The 15,182-nt window shown below is 77.0% G+C and overlaps 1 protein-coding gene across 1 annotated transcript in view; it reads right to left on the bottom strand.

Moving 5' to 3' along the window:
• Nucleotides 1-84: 84 nt before the first annotated feature.
• The window catches only part of LOC142825847 (eukaryotic translation initiation factor 3 subunit C-like), a 25,142-nt gene continuing 10,044 nt past the window's right edge, over nucleotides 85-15,182 (bottom strand). The window contains exons 5-21 of the mRNA XM_089778781.1: nucleotides 13,715-13,840; nucleotides 12,438-12,492; nucleotides 12,258-12,364; nucleotides 10,218-10,345; nucleotides 9,352-9,493; nucleotides 9,161-9,264; nucleotides 7,753-7,894; nucleotides 7,551-7,676; nucleotides 6,828-6,921; nucleotides 6,555-6,742; nucleotides 6,104-6,328; nucleotides 3,501-3,864; nucleotides 2,388-2,547; nucleotides 2,226-2,291; nucleotides 2,058-2,145; nucleotides 967-1,129; nucleotides 85-207 (exon numbers count right to left, since the gene is read on the bottom strand). Of these exons, the coding sequence (XP_089634907.1) occupies nucleotides 122-207; nucleotides 967-1,129; nucleotides 2,058-2,145; nucleotides 2,226-2,291; nucleotides 2,388-2,547; nucleotides 3,501-3,864; nucleotides 6,104-6,328; nucleotides 6,555-6,742; nucleotides 6,828-6,921; nucleotides 7,551-7,676; nucleotides 7,753-7,894; nucleotides 9,161-9,264; nucleotides 9,352-9,493; nucleotides 10,218-10,345; nucleotides 12,258-12,364; nucleotides 12,438-12,492; nucleotides 13,715-13,840 (2,364 nt within the window). The 3' untranslated portion in view covers nucleotides 85-121. The remainder of the gene's footprint in view (nucleotides 208-966; nucleotides 1,130-2,057; nucleotides 2,146-2,225; nucleotides 2,292-2,387; nucleotides 2,548-3,500; nucleotides 3,865-6,103; nucleotides 6,329-6,554; nucleotides 6,743-6,827; nucleotides 6,922-7,550; nucleotides 7,677-7,752; nucleotides 7,895-9,160; nucleotides 9,265-9,351; nucleotides 9,494-10,217; nucleotides 10,346-12,257; nucleotides 12,365-12,437; nucleotides 12,493-13,714; nucleotides 13,841-15,182) is intronic.

Below are 15,182 nucleotides of genomic sequence, written 5' to 3'. Positions count from 1 at the left end.
GGGGCCCGGGGCCCGGGCCTTCGGGGAGATAAGGGCCCTCAGGTGGCAGCGCCCCCCCCGGCCCCCAATGACAGAGGCGGGTCGTTGCAGCGAGCACTTTATTAGGGACGCGGCGTCCGGCTCAGTAGTTGGCCTGTCGCTCCTGCTGCCTGTAGCCCCCCCGGCGCATGTAGCCGCCCTCGTTCTTGCGGTAGCCGTCCTTCTGGTCTGTGGGACGGGACCAGACACAGCGATGAGGGGCTGGGGCCGGGGGGCACGGTAACCCCCCAGGATAAGGGGCTGGGGCCGGGGGGCACGGTAACCCCCCAGGATAAGGAGCGGGGGGGCGGGGGGGCACGGTAACCCCCCAGGATAAGGAGCGGGGGGGCACGGTAACCCCCCAGGATAAGGAGCGGGGGGGCGGGGGGGCACGGTAACCCCCCAGGATAAGGGGCGGGGGGGCGGGGGGCGGGGGGGGCGGGGGGCACGGTAACCCCCCAGGATAAGGGGCGGGGGGGGCGGGGGGCACGGTAACCCCCCAGGATAAGGAGTGGGGGGCGGGGGGGACGGCAGGGGGGGGCGGGGGGGCACGGTAACCCCCCAGGATAAGGAGCGGGGGGGCGGGGGGGCACGGTAACCCCCCAGGATAAGGGGCGGGGGGGCGGGGGGCACGGTAACCCCCCAGGATAAGGGGCGGGGGGGGCGGGGGGGGGGGGGCGGGGGGGGCACGGTAACCCCCCAGGATAAGGGGCGGGGGGGCGGGGGGGCACGGTAACCCCCCAGGATAAGGGGCGGGGGGGGCGGGGGGGCACGGTAACCCCCCAGGATAAGGGGCGGGGGGGGGGAGGGGGGCGGGGGGGGCGGGGGGGCACGGTAACCCCCCAGGATAAGGGGCGGGGGGGCGGGGGGGCACGGTAACCCCCCAGGATAAGGGGCGGGGGGGCGGGGGGGCACGGTAACCCCCCAGGATAAGGGGCGGGGCCGCACCTCGGAAGTAGCCGCCGTAGGTGCCCTGCTTGTGGTCGAAGACGCGCTCGTTGTTCTCCACCAGGTTGCCCAGTTTCTCGGCCAGCTGCAGGGCCAAGTTCTGCAGGGCGGTCGGCTCCGTGCGGTGCATGACCACGGTCTGCGTGGGCTGGTCCAGGGACGCCTGCGCGGCCGGGGGTCAGGGACGCCGCCGCCTCCCCCCGGCCGCCCCCCCCGCCGCCCCCCGCGGACGCTTCCCCCCCCCGCCTCCCCCCGCCCCCCCCGCCGCCCCCCCGGGCCGCCCCCCCCCCCGCCGCCCCCCGCGGACGCTTCCCCCCGCCGCCGCCTCCCCCCGGCCGCCCCCCCGCCGCCCCCCGCGGACGCTTCCCCCCGCCGCCCCCCCCGCCGCCCCCCGCGGACGCTTCCCCCCGCCGCCGCCCTCCCCCCGCCGCCCCCCCCCCCGCCGCCCCCCCGCCGCCGCCTCCCCCCCCCGCCGCCGGCCCCCCGCGGACGCTTCCCCCCGCCGCCGCCTCCCCCCGGCCGCCCCGCCGCCCCCCCCCGCGGACGCTTCCCCCCCCCGCCTCCCCCCCCCCGCCCCCCACCGCCGCCCCCCCCCGCGGACGCTTCCCCCCGCCGCCGCCTCTCCCCCCGCCGCCGCCCCCCGCCGCCTCCCCCCGCCCCCCCCGCCCCCGGCCCCCCCCCGCGGCCCCCCCCTTCCCCCCGCCGCCGCCTCTCCCCCCAGCCCCCCCCCCGCCGCCCGCCGCCGCCCCCCCCCGGGCCCCCCCCCCCGCCGGGCGCCCCCCGCGGACGCTTCCCCCCGCCGCCTCCCCCCCCCCGGCCGCCTCCCTCCCCGCTCCGCGGCCACCTCCCCGCTCCCACGTGGCCCAGCAGGTCAGGCCCCCCGCTGCCAGGCCCCCTCTCCGCTCCCACCTGCCCCCGACCTGCACCGTGCCCCCCCAACTCCCCACCCAGCCAGCCCCGCCCCCACCCCTCCAACTCCCCACCCCCTACCCGCCCAGCCAGCCCCGCACCCGCCCCTCCAACACCCTGCCCCCCAACCCGCCCCGCCCCCCAACCCGCATCCTGCCCAGCCAGCTCCGCCCCCACCTCACCATCAACTCCTCATTGATGATCATCTTGCTGATGATGCTGTGGACGGTGGGCAGGTCCAGCTGGAACATGTCCGACAGGGTCTCCATGCTGCCGGAGGACACAGGCTGGTTAGAGACAGGCCCCACCCCCTCCCCCAGGCCCCGCCCCCGGCCCGGCCCCACCCTGACCTGATGGAGTCATAGACGCTGCTGTAGGTGAAGAGGTAGGTGCGCAGCGACTCTTCCTGGATTTTCCTGCAGGGGGCAGCAAAGAGGCGTGGTCACAGCAGGCCCCGCCCCTGCGGAGCTGGGGTCTGCTCCGGGGGGGTGCTCCCTTGCCCCCCCACGCACCTGACCAGCATGGTGCGGACTTTGTCGGCCTCGGGGAACAAGTCCCAGACCTTCCCGTTCATCTTCTCGTTGATGATGAAGCGGTGGCAGGTCCGCCAGTCGCCCATCTTCATGGCCTTGGACGCCGCCACCACGTGCTCCCGCATCGACTCGGGGGGGCCTGGCAGCGGCAGAGAGCAGGCGCTGTGGGGCCTGTGGCACGTCCCAGCGCGGGCCCCTCCCCTCAGGGGCTGCTCTGGAGCAGAGGGAGGGGGGCGCCCATGGGGGGGGCGGGGCGAGGGTGTCATGTGACCAGCCAGGAGCATTCACCCAAGAAGGGCTGGGGCCAGTGGGGGCCAGGGCTCACCCGTGCGCAGCGGGGGTGGAACGGCTGCTCGTGCGCGGGAGGGCGGGGGGCTCACGCAGCTGGTGGTGGAACTGCTTGCTGATCATGCGGCGGCGGGGGCAGGCGGGGCCGGGGGGCAGGCGGGGCCGGCGGGGGGCGGGGCCCAGGGGGGGGGGGGGGGGGCTCACCCAGCAGGGGCTGGCGCTCGCCCACGCGCAGCTGGTGGTGGAACTGCTTGCTGATCATGCGGCGGCGGGGGCAGGCGGGGCGGGGGGGCAGGCGGGGCCGGGGGGGGGCTCACCCAGCAGGGGCTGGCGCTCGCCCACGCGCAGCTGGTGGTGGAACTGCTTGCTGATCATGCGGCGGCGGGGGCAGGCGGGGCCGGGGGGGGCGGGGGGGGGGGGGGGCGGGGCAGGCGGGGCCGGGGGGGGCTCACCCAGCAGGGGCTGGCGCTCGCCCACGCGCAGCTGGTGGTGGAACTGCTTGCTGATCATGCGGCGGCGGGGGCAGGCGGGGCAGGGGGCAGGCGGGGCCGGGGGGGCTCATCCAGCAGGGGCTGGCGCTCGCCCACGCACAGCTGGTGGTGGAACTGCTTGCTGATCATGCGGCGGCGGGGGCAGGCGGGGCGGGGGGGCAGGCGGGGCCGGGGGGGGGCTCACCCAGCAGGGGCTGGCGCTCGCCCACGCGCAGCTGGTGGTGGAACTGCTTGCTGATCATGCGGCGCCGGGGGCAGGCGGGGCAGGCGGGGCCGGCGGGGCCGGGGGGCCGGGGGGCAGGCGGGGGCTCACCCAGCAGGGGCTGGCGCTCGCCCACGCGCAGCTGGTGGTGGAACTGCTTGCTGATCATGCGGCGCCGGGCGTCAAACTCGTGGGCGGCCATGTAGGGGATCTCGAGCAGCATGGCCGACACCAGGTAGACGCACTCCAGCAGCTCCAGGTTGATGTGCATGTGGAAGGGCACCTGGCGCCGCTTCTCGATCTTCTCCTGCTCCTGGTTGCGCTCCTGGAGGCTGCGCAGCAGCAGCCCCTGGCCCAGCAGCTCCTTGGCGCGGCCGGAGGACTGGATGTCCAGCAGCGCGTTGTGCGCGTCCTTGATCATGCCCTGCCGGAAGGCGCAGATCCCCAGCTGCACCATGGTGCGGTTGTAGAGGATCTGTGGGGAGAGCGGGAGCCCCGCCGTGAGCCCCGTGGCCAGCGCCCTGCCCCCCGCCGGCACGCGCAGCCCCCCTCTACGGCCCCCCACCGGCACGCACAGCCTCCGCCCGGCCCCACAGCCCCCCGCCAGCACACGGAGCCCCCCCCCCCCCGGCCCCCCCCGCGGCCCCGCCCGCCCCACGCCCCCCCCACCACTAGCCCCCCCCCCGGCCCCCCACCGGCACGCACAGCCTCCGCCCGGCCCCACAGCCCCCCGCCAGCACACGGAGCCCCCCCCCCCCCCCGGCCCCCCGCCGGCACGCGCAGCCCACCTCTACGGCCCCCCACCGGCACGCACAGCCTCCGCCCGGCCCCACAGCCCCCCGCCAGCACACGGAGCCCCCCCCCCCGGCCCCCCGCCAGCACGCGCAGCCCACCTCTACGGCCCCCCACCGGCACGCACAGCCTCCGCCCGGCCCCACAGCCCCCCGCCAGCACACGGAGCCCCCCCCCCGGCCCCCCACCGGCACGCACAGCCTCCGCCCGGCCCCACAGCCCCCTGCCGCCCCCCCCCCCCCCGCACACGGAGCCCCCCCCCCCACAGCCCCGCCCGCCCCACCCCCCCGCCCACAGCCCCCCCCCCCCGGCACCGCACAGCCCACCTCTACGGCCCCCCACCGGCACGCACAGCCTCCGCCCGGCCCCACAGCCCCCCGCCAGCACAGCCCCCCCCCCCCGGACGCCCCCCCCCGGGCCTCCCGCCCCCCGCCCCCGCCCCCCCCCCCGCCCCCACCGCCCGCCCCCCCCGCCCCCCACCGGCACGCACAGCCTCCGCCCGGCCCCACAGCCCCCCCCGCCGCCCCCCCCCCCCCGGCACACGGCAGCCCCCACCCTGGCCCCCCCCGCCCCCCGCAGCACAGCCCCCCCCGCCCCCCAGCGCCACCTCTACGGCCCCCCGCCCCCCACCGGCACGCACAGCCTCCGCCCAGCCCCACAGCCCCCCGCCAGCACACGGAGCCCCCCCCCCGCCCCCGGCCCCACACCGGCACGCGCAGCCCACCTCTACGGCCCCCCACCGGCACGCACAGCCTCCGCCCGGCCCCACAGCCCCCCGCCAGCACACGGAGCCCCCCCCCCCCCCCGGCACGCGCAGCCCACCTCTACGGCCCCCCACCGGCACGCACAGCCTCCGCCCGGCCCCACAGCCCCCCGCCAGCACACGGAGCCCCCCCCCCCCCGCCGGCACGCGCAGCCCACCTCTACGGCCCCCCACCGGCACGCACAGCCTCCGCCCGGCCCCACAGCCCCCCGCCAGCACACGGAGCCCCCCCCCCCGGCCCCCCGCCGGCACGCGCAGCCCACCTCTACGGCCCCCCCACCGGCACGCACAGCCTCCGCCCGGCCCCACAGCCCCCCGCCAGCACACGGAGCCCCCCCCCCCCGGCACCGCAAAGCCCCCCGCCGGCACACGGAGCCCCCCCGCCCCGGCCCCACACCGGCACGCGCAGCCCACCTCTACGGCCCCCCACCGGCACGTACAGCCTCCGCCCGGCCCCACAGCCCCCCGCCGGCACACAGAGCCCCCCACGGCCCCCACCGGCACGCGCAGCCCACCCCTACGGCCCCCCGCCGGCAAGCACAGCCTCCGCCCGGCCCCACAGCCCCCCGCCGGCACACGGAGCCCCCCCTCCCGGCCCCACGCCGGCACACGCAGCCCACCTCTAAGGCCCCCCACCGGCATGCGCAGCCCCCCGGCCCCCCCCCCCGCGGCAGCCCCCGCCCGGCCCCAGCCCCCGCCGGCACGCGGAGCCCAGCCCTAAGGCCCCCCGCCCAGACCCACGGCCCCCCGCCGGCACATGGAGCCCCCGCCCGGCCCCACGGCCCCCCGCTGGCATGCACAGCCCACCCCTATGGCTCCTCACCAGCATGCACAGTTCCCCGCCAGCACACTCGGCCCCCGCCCGGCCCCACAGCCTCCCGCCAGCACACACAGCCCACTCCTATGGCTCCCTGCCCGCCCCCACGGCCTCCCCGCAGTCACGCACGGCCCACCCCCACAGCTCTCTGCCCGCCAGTAAAGGTTCTGGGGGAGAACGGCGGGTGATGGCACCTGTCCCCCCACCGCCAGGGTGCAGCGGCCCAGGCCCTAGGCTGGGGGGCACAGCGTTCTCAGCGGGACCCCCACATTGCATTGGACTCCTGTCGCGGCCGGGCTGAGGCCACCGCGGCGGCCGCCCCAGGGACACCGGCTGCCCCACCTGCACCGGCGGGTCGGCGTGCTGGATGTTGTCCTGCAGGTGCGACATGAGCATGAGGTCGCGGGCCTGGAACCAGCGGCTGTGCAGCGCGTGGTGGTAGATGTGGCACAGGATGGCGCAGGTGCGGATCCGGTCCGTGCGGTCCTTGGCGTAGATGTACTTGCAGAGCCGGTCCATGAGCACCGCGCTGTCCTCGCCCTCGTTCTCCGCCTGGTCCTGCTCCGACTGCAGCAGCCACAGGGTGAGGGGCCGACTGCGCCCGAGCTCCCGGAGCCCCCCGCCCCTCCCACGGCCGGAGATCCCAGACCCCCAGCTCCTCCCGCAGGGGGCAGAGTGAGGAGAGGGGACTGCCCCACGCTGGTGAGGCCAGGAGACAAGGGGGACCCTGAAGTCCTGGTGCTTGGTCTGGGGGGACTGCAGGGGCCAGGGGGAGCCCCAGGCGGGCGTGTACCTTGGAGTCGCCGGCAGGGCCCTGCTGGCGCTGATGGGCCTTGTAGTCGAACTTGTAGTAGGTGTGCAGCACCCGGCGCAGGTAGCCCCGGCAGATCTCCTCCGGCGTGCCCTTGTCCTGCAGGTAGTCCTGCACCCGCCCCAGGATCCTGCACACCCGCGCCTCGTCCTTCAGGTGGTCCACGTACTCTGGGGGGAAAGGGTGGTCACCCCGCGCCCTGGGGCCCCTCCCCGCAGCCCCGCCCCCAAGCCCAGCGGGCAGCCAGGCACTCACCCTGCGAGTGGGGATCCGTGTTCTGCATGATCTTGGTGAACTCCTCGTCCATGCGCTCGACCAGCGTGAGGATGCAGCCGCGCACCCGCAGGGGCTGGGGACAGCGAGAGTCGGTGCCACGCCAGGGCCCCGCGCCCCCCAGAGGCCCCTGCAGCCCCACCCGCCCAGGGCACAGCTGCTGCTGCAGCCCAAGGGGGCCGAGCAGGAACCTTGCTCTGTGCTGAGCGGGGTCGGCGGGGGTCACTGCTGCCAGCAGAGCCGGGGGGGGGGCCGAGCCGGGGCTCGCTGCCAGCAGGGAGCCGGGGGGGGGCCGAGCCGGGGGTCGCTGCCGGCAGGGAGCCGGGGGGGGGGGGGGGGGGCTGAGCCGGGGGTCGCTGCCAGCAGGGAGCCGGAGGTCGCCACCCAAGGCCCTCGCCGGGCCGTACCTGCTCGGGGTTGCCGAGGTTCTCCGACTCCTCCAGGACGTGCTCCCCGATGAAGATGCCGGCAGGGAGCCGGGGGCGGGGGGCCGAGCCGGGGGGGGCGGGGGGCCGGGGGGGGGGCGGGGGGCGTACCTGCTCGGGGTTGCCGAGGTTCTCCGACTCCTCCAGGACGTGCTCCCCGATGAAGATGCCGGCAGGGAGCCGGGGGGGGGGGGGTCGAGGGGGGGGGGGGGGGGCCGAGCCGGGGGTCGCCGCCGGCAGGGAGCCGAGGGGGGGGGCCGAGCCGGGGGGGGGCCGGTACCTGCTCGGGGTTGCCGAGGTTCTCCGACTCCTCCAGGACGTGCTCCCCGATGAAGATGCCGGGGTTCCCGAACAGGATGCCCAGCAGCTCCTCGATGCTGTCCAGGCACTTCTTCCACATCTCGGGCTGGAGCACAACGCCGTCAGGCCCCGCCCACAGGCCCCGGCGCAGCCCCGCCCCCAGCCGAGGCCCCGCCCCTCACCTTCATGTAGGTGGCCAGGTTGGGGTTGTAGTCGTAGAGGGAGGCGACGATGCTGAACTTGATCTTGAGGTCCATGGCGATGCCCAGGCCGTTCTCGGTCGCGATGGCCACCAGCAGCTGCAGCAGCTCGATCTGGGCTGCCCTGCACGGCCAGAGACCCGTCAGGGCCCCAGGGCATGCTGGGAAACACACCGGAGCGCACCAGGGAGCCTGGGAAATCGCTCACCCACATCCCCCTCAGCCTGGCTCCCCGGGGCATGCTGGGAGAACCCCCCCCAGCAGAGCGACAGGAGGCTTTGGCTGCCCCAGGGCATGCTGGGAGAACCGCCCCCAGCACAGTGACAGGAGGCCTCGGCTGCCCCAGGGCATGCTGGGAGAACCCCCCCCCCAGCACAGTGACAGGAGACCTCGGCTGCCCTGGGGCATGCTGGGAGAACCCCCCCAGCAGAGCGACAGGAGGCCTCGGCTGCCCCGGGGCATGCTGGGAGAACCCCCCCCAGCAGAGCAACAGGAGGCCTTGGCTGCCCCGGGGCATGCTGGGAGAACCCCCCCCAGCAGAGCGACAGGAGGCCTTGGCTGCCCCAGGGCATGCTGGGAGAACCCCCCCAGCACAGTGACAGGAGGCCTCGGCAGCCCCGGGGTATGCTGGGAGAACCCTCCCCCCCCCAGCTCAGTGACAGGAGGCCTCGGCTGCCCCGGGGCATGCTGGGAGAACCCCCCCCCCCCAGCACAGTGACAGGAGGCCTCGGCTGCCCCGGGGCATGCTGGGAGAACCCCCCCCCCAGCACAGTGACAGGAGGCCTCGGCTGCCCCGGGGCATGCTGGGAGAACCGCCCCCCCCAGCACAGTGACAGGAGACCTCGGCTGCCCCGGGGCATGCTGGGAGAACCGCCCCCCCCAGCACAGTGACAGGAGACCTCGGCTGCCCCGGGGCATGCTGGGAGAACCCCCCCCGCCAGCAGTGACAGGAGGCCTCGGCTGCCCCGGGGCATGCTGGGAGAACCCCCCCCCAGCACAGTGACAGGAGGCCTCGGCTGCCCCGGGGCATGCTGGGAGAACCCCCCCCCAGCACAGTGACAGGACGCCTTGGGCTGCCCCGGGGCGTGCTGGGAGAACCCCCCCCCCCCAGCAGAGCGACAGGAGGCCTTGGCTGCCCCGGGGCATGCTGGGAGAACCCCCCCCCAGCACAGTGACAGGAGGCCTCGGCTGCCCTGGGGCATGCTGGGAGAACCCCCCCCAGCACAGTGACAGGAGGCCTCGGCTGCCCCGGGGCATGCTGGGAGAACCCCCCCCCAGCACAGTGACAGGAGGCCTCGGCTGCCCCGGGGCATGCTGGGAGAACCCCCCCCAGCACAGTGACAGGAGGCCTCGGCTGCCCCGGGGCATGCTGGGAGAAGGGCCAGCTCACCGGTCCGTGCCTTTCTTCCCGCGGGCCTGCAGAATTTCATTGAGCTTCTTCACCACCACGGCGTGGTTGATCTCGGTGCCCTTGGCGAACATCTTGGGCTTCTCCTGGGGGGACAGCGCGTGGGTCAGGCCCCGGCTGGGCCCCCGGCAGCCCCATCTCCCTCAGGCCTTGTCTGCCAGGCTGGGCCTCACCTTGACCAGGGGGGCCCCCCCCTTGACCTTCTCCCACTCGCCGCCCTCGTCCTCCTCGTCCTCGTACTTCTTGGCCTTGCGGTCGTGCTTCTTCTTGGCCTTCTCCTCCCGCTTTTTCTCTGTGGCCTTCCTGTCCTCGTCCCTGCGGGCGCGGCACCGCTGTCAGCCCGCCCCCCCACGCCCGGCAATGCCCCAGGCGGCCGGGCCCCGCCCCCCCCCCCGACGCCCGCCCCCCCCCACGCCGGGCCGCCCCCCCCCGCCCAGCCGGGCCCGCCGCCCCTCCCCCCCACGCCCCCGGCCGGCCCCCCCCCCGACCCCACCCCCCCCCGCCCAGCTGGGCCGCCCCCCCCCCCACGCCGCCGCCCGGGCCCGGCCCCCCCCCCCGCCGCGGCCGCCCCCCTCCCCCCCGCCCCCCCCCACGCCCGCCCCGCGCCGCCCCTCCCCCCGGCCCCCGGGCCGCGCCCCCCTCCCCCCGCACGCCCGGCCGGGCCGCGCCGCCCCTCCCCCCGCACGCCCGCCCCTCCCCCCCCCCCGCCGGGCCGCGCCGCCCCCCCCCAACGCCCGGCCAGGCCGCGCCGTCCCCCCCCACGCCCGGCAATGCCCCAGGCGGCCGGGCCCCGCCCCCCCCCCCCCCCCCCACGCCCAGCCGGGCCGCGCCGCCCCCCCCCCCGCACGCCCGGCCGGGCCGCCACCCCCCCATACCCGGCTGGGCAACGCCACAGGACTGCGCCCCCCACGCCCAGTCAGGCAACGGGACCCAGGCAGCCGGCCAGCTCCCCTAGAAGTGCCACTGCCACCAAAGAAGTCGGGAAATGTCCAGGCTGATGCGCTAGGCCCCGCCCCCAGGATGTGGCCCCGCCCCTCACTTCTTGAGGAACTTGGAGGCCAAAGAGGTGTATTTGCCGTCGTCCTCATCCGACTCGGAGTCCGTGTCGGAGTCAGACGAGCCCCAGTCCTCGTCGTCAGACTCGGAGTCCTCCTCCTCCTCCTCGTCCTGGAGAGACAGAGCACGCTGCCGCACGGCATGCTGGGAAACGCCCCTCCACCTGGCGCGGCCGCACGGCATGCTGGGAAACGCCCCTCCACCTGGCGCTGCCGCACGGCATGCTGGGAAACGCCCCTCCACCTGGCGCGGCCGCACGGCATGCTGGGAAACGCCCCTCCACCTGGCGCGGCCGCACGGCATGCTGGGAAACGCCCCTCCACCTGGCGCTGCCGCACGGCATGCTGGGAAACGCCCCTCCACCTGGCGCTGCCGCACGGCATGCTGGGAAACGCCCCTCCACCTGGCGCTGCCGCACGGCATGCTGGGAAACGCCCCTCCACCTGGCGCGGCCGCACGGCATGCTGGGAAACGCCCCTCCACCTGGCGCGGCCGCACGGCATGCTGGGAAACGCCCCTCCACCTGGCGCTGCCGCACGGCATGCTGGGAAACGCCCCTCCCCCTGGCGCGGCCGCACGGCATGCTGGGAAACGCCCCTCCACCTGGCGCGGCCGCCGAGCATGCTGGGAAACGCCCCTCCACCTGGCGCAGCCGCACGGCATGCTGGGAAACGCCCCCCCACCTGGCGCGGCCGCACGGCATGCTGGGAAACGCCCCTCCACCTGGCGCGGCCGCACGGCATGCTGGGAAACGCCCCTCCACCTGGCGCAGCCGCACGGCATGCTGGGAAACGCCCCTCCACCTGGCGCGGCCGCCGAGCATGCTGGGAAACGCCCCTCCACCTGGCGCTGCCGCACGGCATGCTGGGAAACGCCCCCCCACCTGGCGCGGCCGCCGAGCATGCTGGGAAACGCCCCTCCACCTGGCGCGGCCGCCGAGCATGCTGGGAAACGCCTCCCCCCCCCCCCCCCCCCGACGGGCACCAGCCACTGAGCATGCTGGGAAACGCCCCCTCCACCTGGCGCGGCCGCCGAGCATGCTGGGAAACGCCTCCCCCCCCCCTGACGGGCACCAGCCACTGAGCATGCTGGGAAACGCCCCTCCACCTGGCGCGGCCGCCGAGCATGCTGGGAAAGGCCTCCCCCCCCCCCCGACGGGCGCCAGCCACTGAGCATGCTGGGAAAGGACCCCCCCCCCCCCCCCCGACGGGCGCCAGCCACTGAGCATGCTGGGAAAGGCCTCCCCCCCCCCGACGGGCGCCAGCCGCCGAGCATGCTGGGAAAGGCCTCCCCCCCCGACGGGCGCCAGCCGCCGAGCATGCTGGGAAAGGCCTCCCCCCCCCCCCCGACGGGCGCCAGCCGCCGAGCATGCTGGGAAAGGCCTCCCCCCCCCCCCCCGACGGGCGCCAGCCACTGAGCATGCTGGGAAAGGCCTCCCCCCCCCCGACGGGCGCCAGCTGCCGAGCATGCTGGGAAAGGCCTCCCCCCCCCCGACGGGCGCCAGCCGCCGAGCATGCTGGGAAAGGCCTCCCCCCCCCGACGGGCGCCAGCTGCCGAGCATGCTGGGAAAGGCCTCCCCACCCAGACGGGCGCCAGCTGCCGAGCATGCTGGGAAAGGCCTCCCCCCCCCCCCGACGGGCGCCAGCTGCCGAGCATGCTGGGAAAGGCCTCCCCCCCCCCGACGGGCGCCAGCCGCCGAGCATGCTGGGAAAGGCCTCCCCCCCCCGACGGGCGCCAGCCGCCGAGCATGCTGGGAAAGGCCTCCCCCCCCCCCCCGACGGGCGCCAGCCACCGAGCATGCTGGGAAAGGCCTCCCCCCCCGACGGGCGCCAGCCACCGAGCATGCTGGGAAAGGCCTCCCCCCCCCCGACGGGCGCCAGCCACCGAGCATGCTGGGAAAGGCCTCCCCCCCCGACGGGCGCCAGCCACCGAGCATGCTGGGAAAGGCGCCCTGCCGCCCGGGGTGCCAGCAGGCAGCGCAAACGAGAGGCGGGGCTTGGCTACGCTCCACCAGCGCCCTCACCTCCAGCTTCTTGGCCCTTCCGCGCCCCTCGCCCGCCGGCTCCTTCTTCTTGAGGAAGGCGGCTGCGCTCATGCCCTCGCCGTCCTCGTCCTCCTCCGAAGAGGAGCCTGCGGGAGAAGGGAAGGTCAGCGCTGGACGGAGCCCCCCACCCCCCAGCCCAGTCCCCGCTGCCAGCCTCACCTTCCGAGTCGTCGCTCCTCCTGTCCTCGTCCTCGTCCGCCGACTGCTCCGGGTTCTGAGGGACGAGCGGGTGAGACCCAGCAGGGCCGCCCCCCCCGGCCGCCCCCCGCCCCCAAGCCGCCTCCCCGCCCAGCCGCCCCCCCCGGCCCCCAAGCCTCCCCCCCCCCCTCCCCCCCGGGCCCCCCCGCCCCCCCGCCCCCCCCCAGCCGCCTCCCCCCCGCCCCCAGCCGCCCCCCCCCCCCCCCCCGCCCCCAGCCGCCTCCCCCCCCCCGCCCCCCCCGCCCCCCCGCCCCCAAGCCGCCTCCCCGCCCCCCAGCCGCCTCCCCCCCCCGGCCGCCCCCCGCCCCCAAGCCGCCTCCCCGCCCAGCCGCCCCCCCCCCCGGCCGCCTCCCCCCCCGCCCCCCGCCCCCCCCGCCCCCAAGCCGCCTCCCCGCCCAGCCGCCCCCCCCGGCCGCCTCCCCCCCCCGGCCGCCCCCCGCCCCCAAGCCGCCCCCCCCCCCCCCCCGGCCGCCCCCCCCCCAGCCCCCCCGCCCGGCCCCCCCCCCCCCCGCCGCCCCCCGCCCCCGCCTCCCCCCCCCCCCGGCCGCCCCCCGCCCCCAAGCCCCCCCCCGCCGCCCCCTCCCCCCAGCCCCCCCCGCCCCCAAGCCCCCCCCCCGCCCCCCCGCCCCCCCCCCCCCCCGGGCCTCCCCGGGGGGGGGGGGGGGGGGGGCCCAGGGGGGGGGCCCCCAAGGGGGGGGGGGGGGGGGGGGGGGGGGGGGGGGGGGGGGGGGGCCCCCAAGGGGGGGGGGGGCCCGCCTCCCCGCCCCCGGCCGCCCCCCCCGCCCCCGGCCGCCCCCCCCAGCCGCCCCCCGCCCCCCCCCTCCCCGCCCAGCCAGCCCGCCCCCCCGCCCAGCCGCCCCCCGCCCCCGCCTCCCCGCCCCCCCCCGCCCCCGGCCCCCCCCCCGGCCGCCCCCCCGCCCCCAAGCCGCCTCCCCGCCCAGCCGCCCCCCCCCCCCCCCCCGCCCCCGCCCGCCCCCCCCCGGCCGCCTCCCCGCCCCCAAGCCGCCTCCCCCCCCCCGCCCCCCGGCCGCCTCCCCCGCCCCCCGCCGCCCCCCGCACAGCCGGCCCGCCCCCAAGCTGCCCCCCCCAGCCACCGCCCCGCCCCCGGCCACCCCACCCCCCCAGCCGCCCCGCCCCGGCCCCGCCTCCCCCCCAGCCGCCGCCCCGCCCCCAGCTGCCTCCCCCCCCAGCCGCCCCGCCCCGCCCCCAACCCCCCCCCCCCAGCCGCCCCGCCCCACCTGCTTGTAGCTGGCGATCTGGCTCTCGTAGTCCCGGTTGTACTTGCGGATCTTCTGGCGCAGGGTGCTCAGCGCCTTGGCGTTGTTCTTGTTCATCTTCTTCTTGCCCTCCTTGTCCTCCCACAGCTGGGGGGAGAGGGGTCAGCGATGGGAGCCCAGCTCAGCAGGGCCGAGGGGCTGGATTGGCTCAGCCCACGTTCCATTGCACAGGGTCAGTAACCCCCCCGCGGCCCCGAGCCGGACACCGGGCCGACCAGGTGACCCCTTGTGCCCCAGCAGCTGGACAAAGCCCGGAGGTGGGGCTGGCTGGATCAGAGGGGCAGGGCCCGGCTCTGGGCCCCTCCCGCAAGCTGTGCTGACCAGTCTGTGCTGCACTGGGTCCCGGGGAGCCAGTGACACCCCCACCATGCTCCGACAGCTGGGAGCCCCCCGCCTGTGGATGGGGGCAGGGCCTGGTGGTTCCCCCACCGCTCTGTGACAGGGAGCCACGTGGTGGGCAGGGGCCCGGTTCCCTTCTGGCTCCCTCCCTTGCCAGGGGTGCCTGCCCCCGAGTCCCCCCCAGCCTCTGTCCCGCTTCCGAGGGGCGGGACACGGCTCAGCATGGCCACACCGGGCAAGCAAAGGCTCCGGCCTGCTCCCCGGGCCTGCGCGGGGCAACTTGGCAAGCAGGGCACGCCCAGAGCGCAGAACCCAGCAGTGCGGCTGGGCACAGGACCCTGCACGGCCCCGGCGCCCCTTGTGCTGGGAAACGCCGCAGGGAGCTCGGCGTCCGCGCCAGCTGGCTGGGTTCCCTCCCCATCCCACCCGAGGCCAGCAGGCCAGGGGACGCCCCCGCCCCTCAGGGGCACATGCACACAGCCCCCGGCGCCGGGCACCGCGCTGAGCAAAGCACCCAGGATGCGCACGTAGAAGCGCGGCACGAGGCCGACATGCGCGCGCACGCACACACACACACGCACACACACACACCCCCCCTCGTTGAGGTAGGACTCCAGGTCCGCCAGGATGCGCACGTAGAAGCGGGGCACGAGGCCGACACACACACACACACACACACACACACACCCCCCCTCGTTGAGGTAGGACTCCAGGTCCGCCAGGATGCGCACGTAGAAGCGGGGCACGAGGCCGACACACACACACACACACACACACACACCTCGTTGAGGTAGGACTCCAGGTCCGCCAGGATGCGCATGTAGAAGCGGGGCACGAGGCCGACACACACACACACACACACACACACACACACACCTCGTTGAGGTAGGACTCTAGGTCCGCCAGGATGCGCACGTAGAAGCGGGGCACGAGGCCGACACACACACACACACACACACACACACACACACACACACACACACACACCTCGTTGAGGTAGGACTCCAGGTCCACCAGGATGCGCACGTAGAAGCGGGGCACGAGGCCGACACACACACACACACACACACACACACACACACACACACAC

Source organism: Pelodiscus sinensis, chromosome 5, assembly GCF_052426305.1.
Source record: "Pelodiscus sinensis isolate ZL-2025 chromosome 5, ASM5242630v1, whole genome shotgun sequence".
NCBI lineage: Eukaryota > Metazoa > Chordata > Testudines > Trionychidae > Pelodiscus > Pelodiscus sinensis.
The sequence above is the reverse complement of the archived record's forward strand: the minus strand, read 5'-3'. Positions and strand labels throughout refer to the sequence as shown.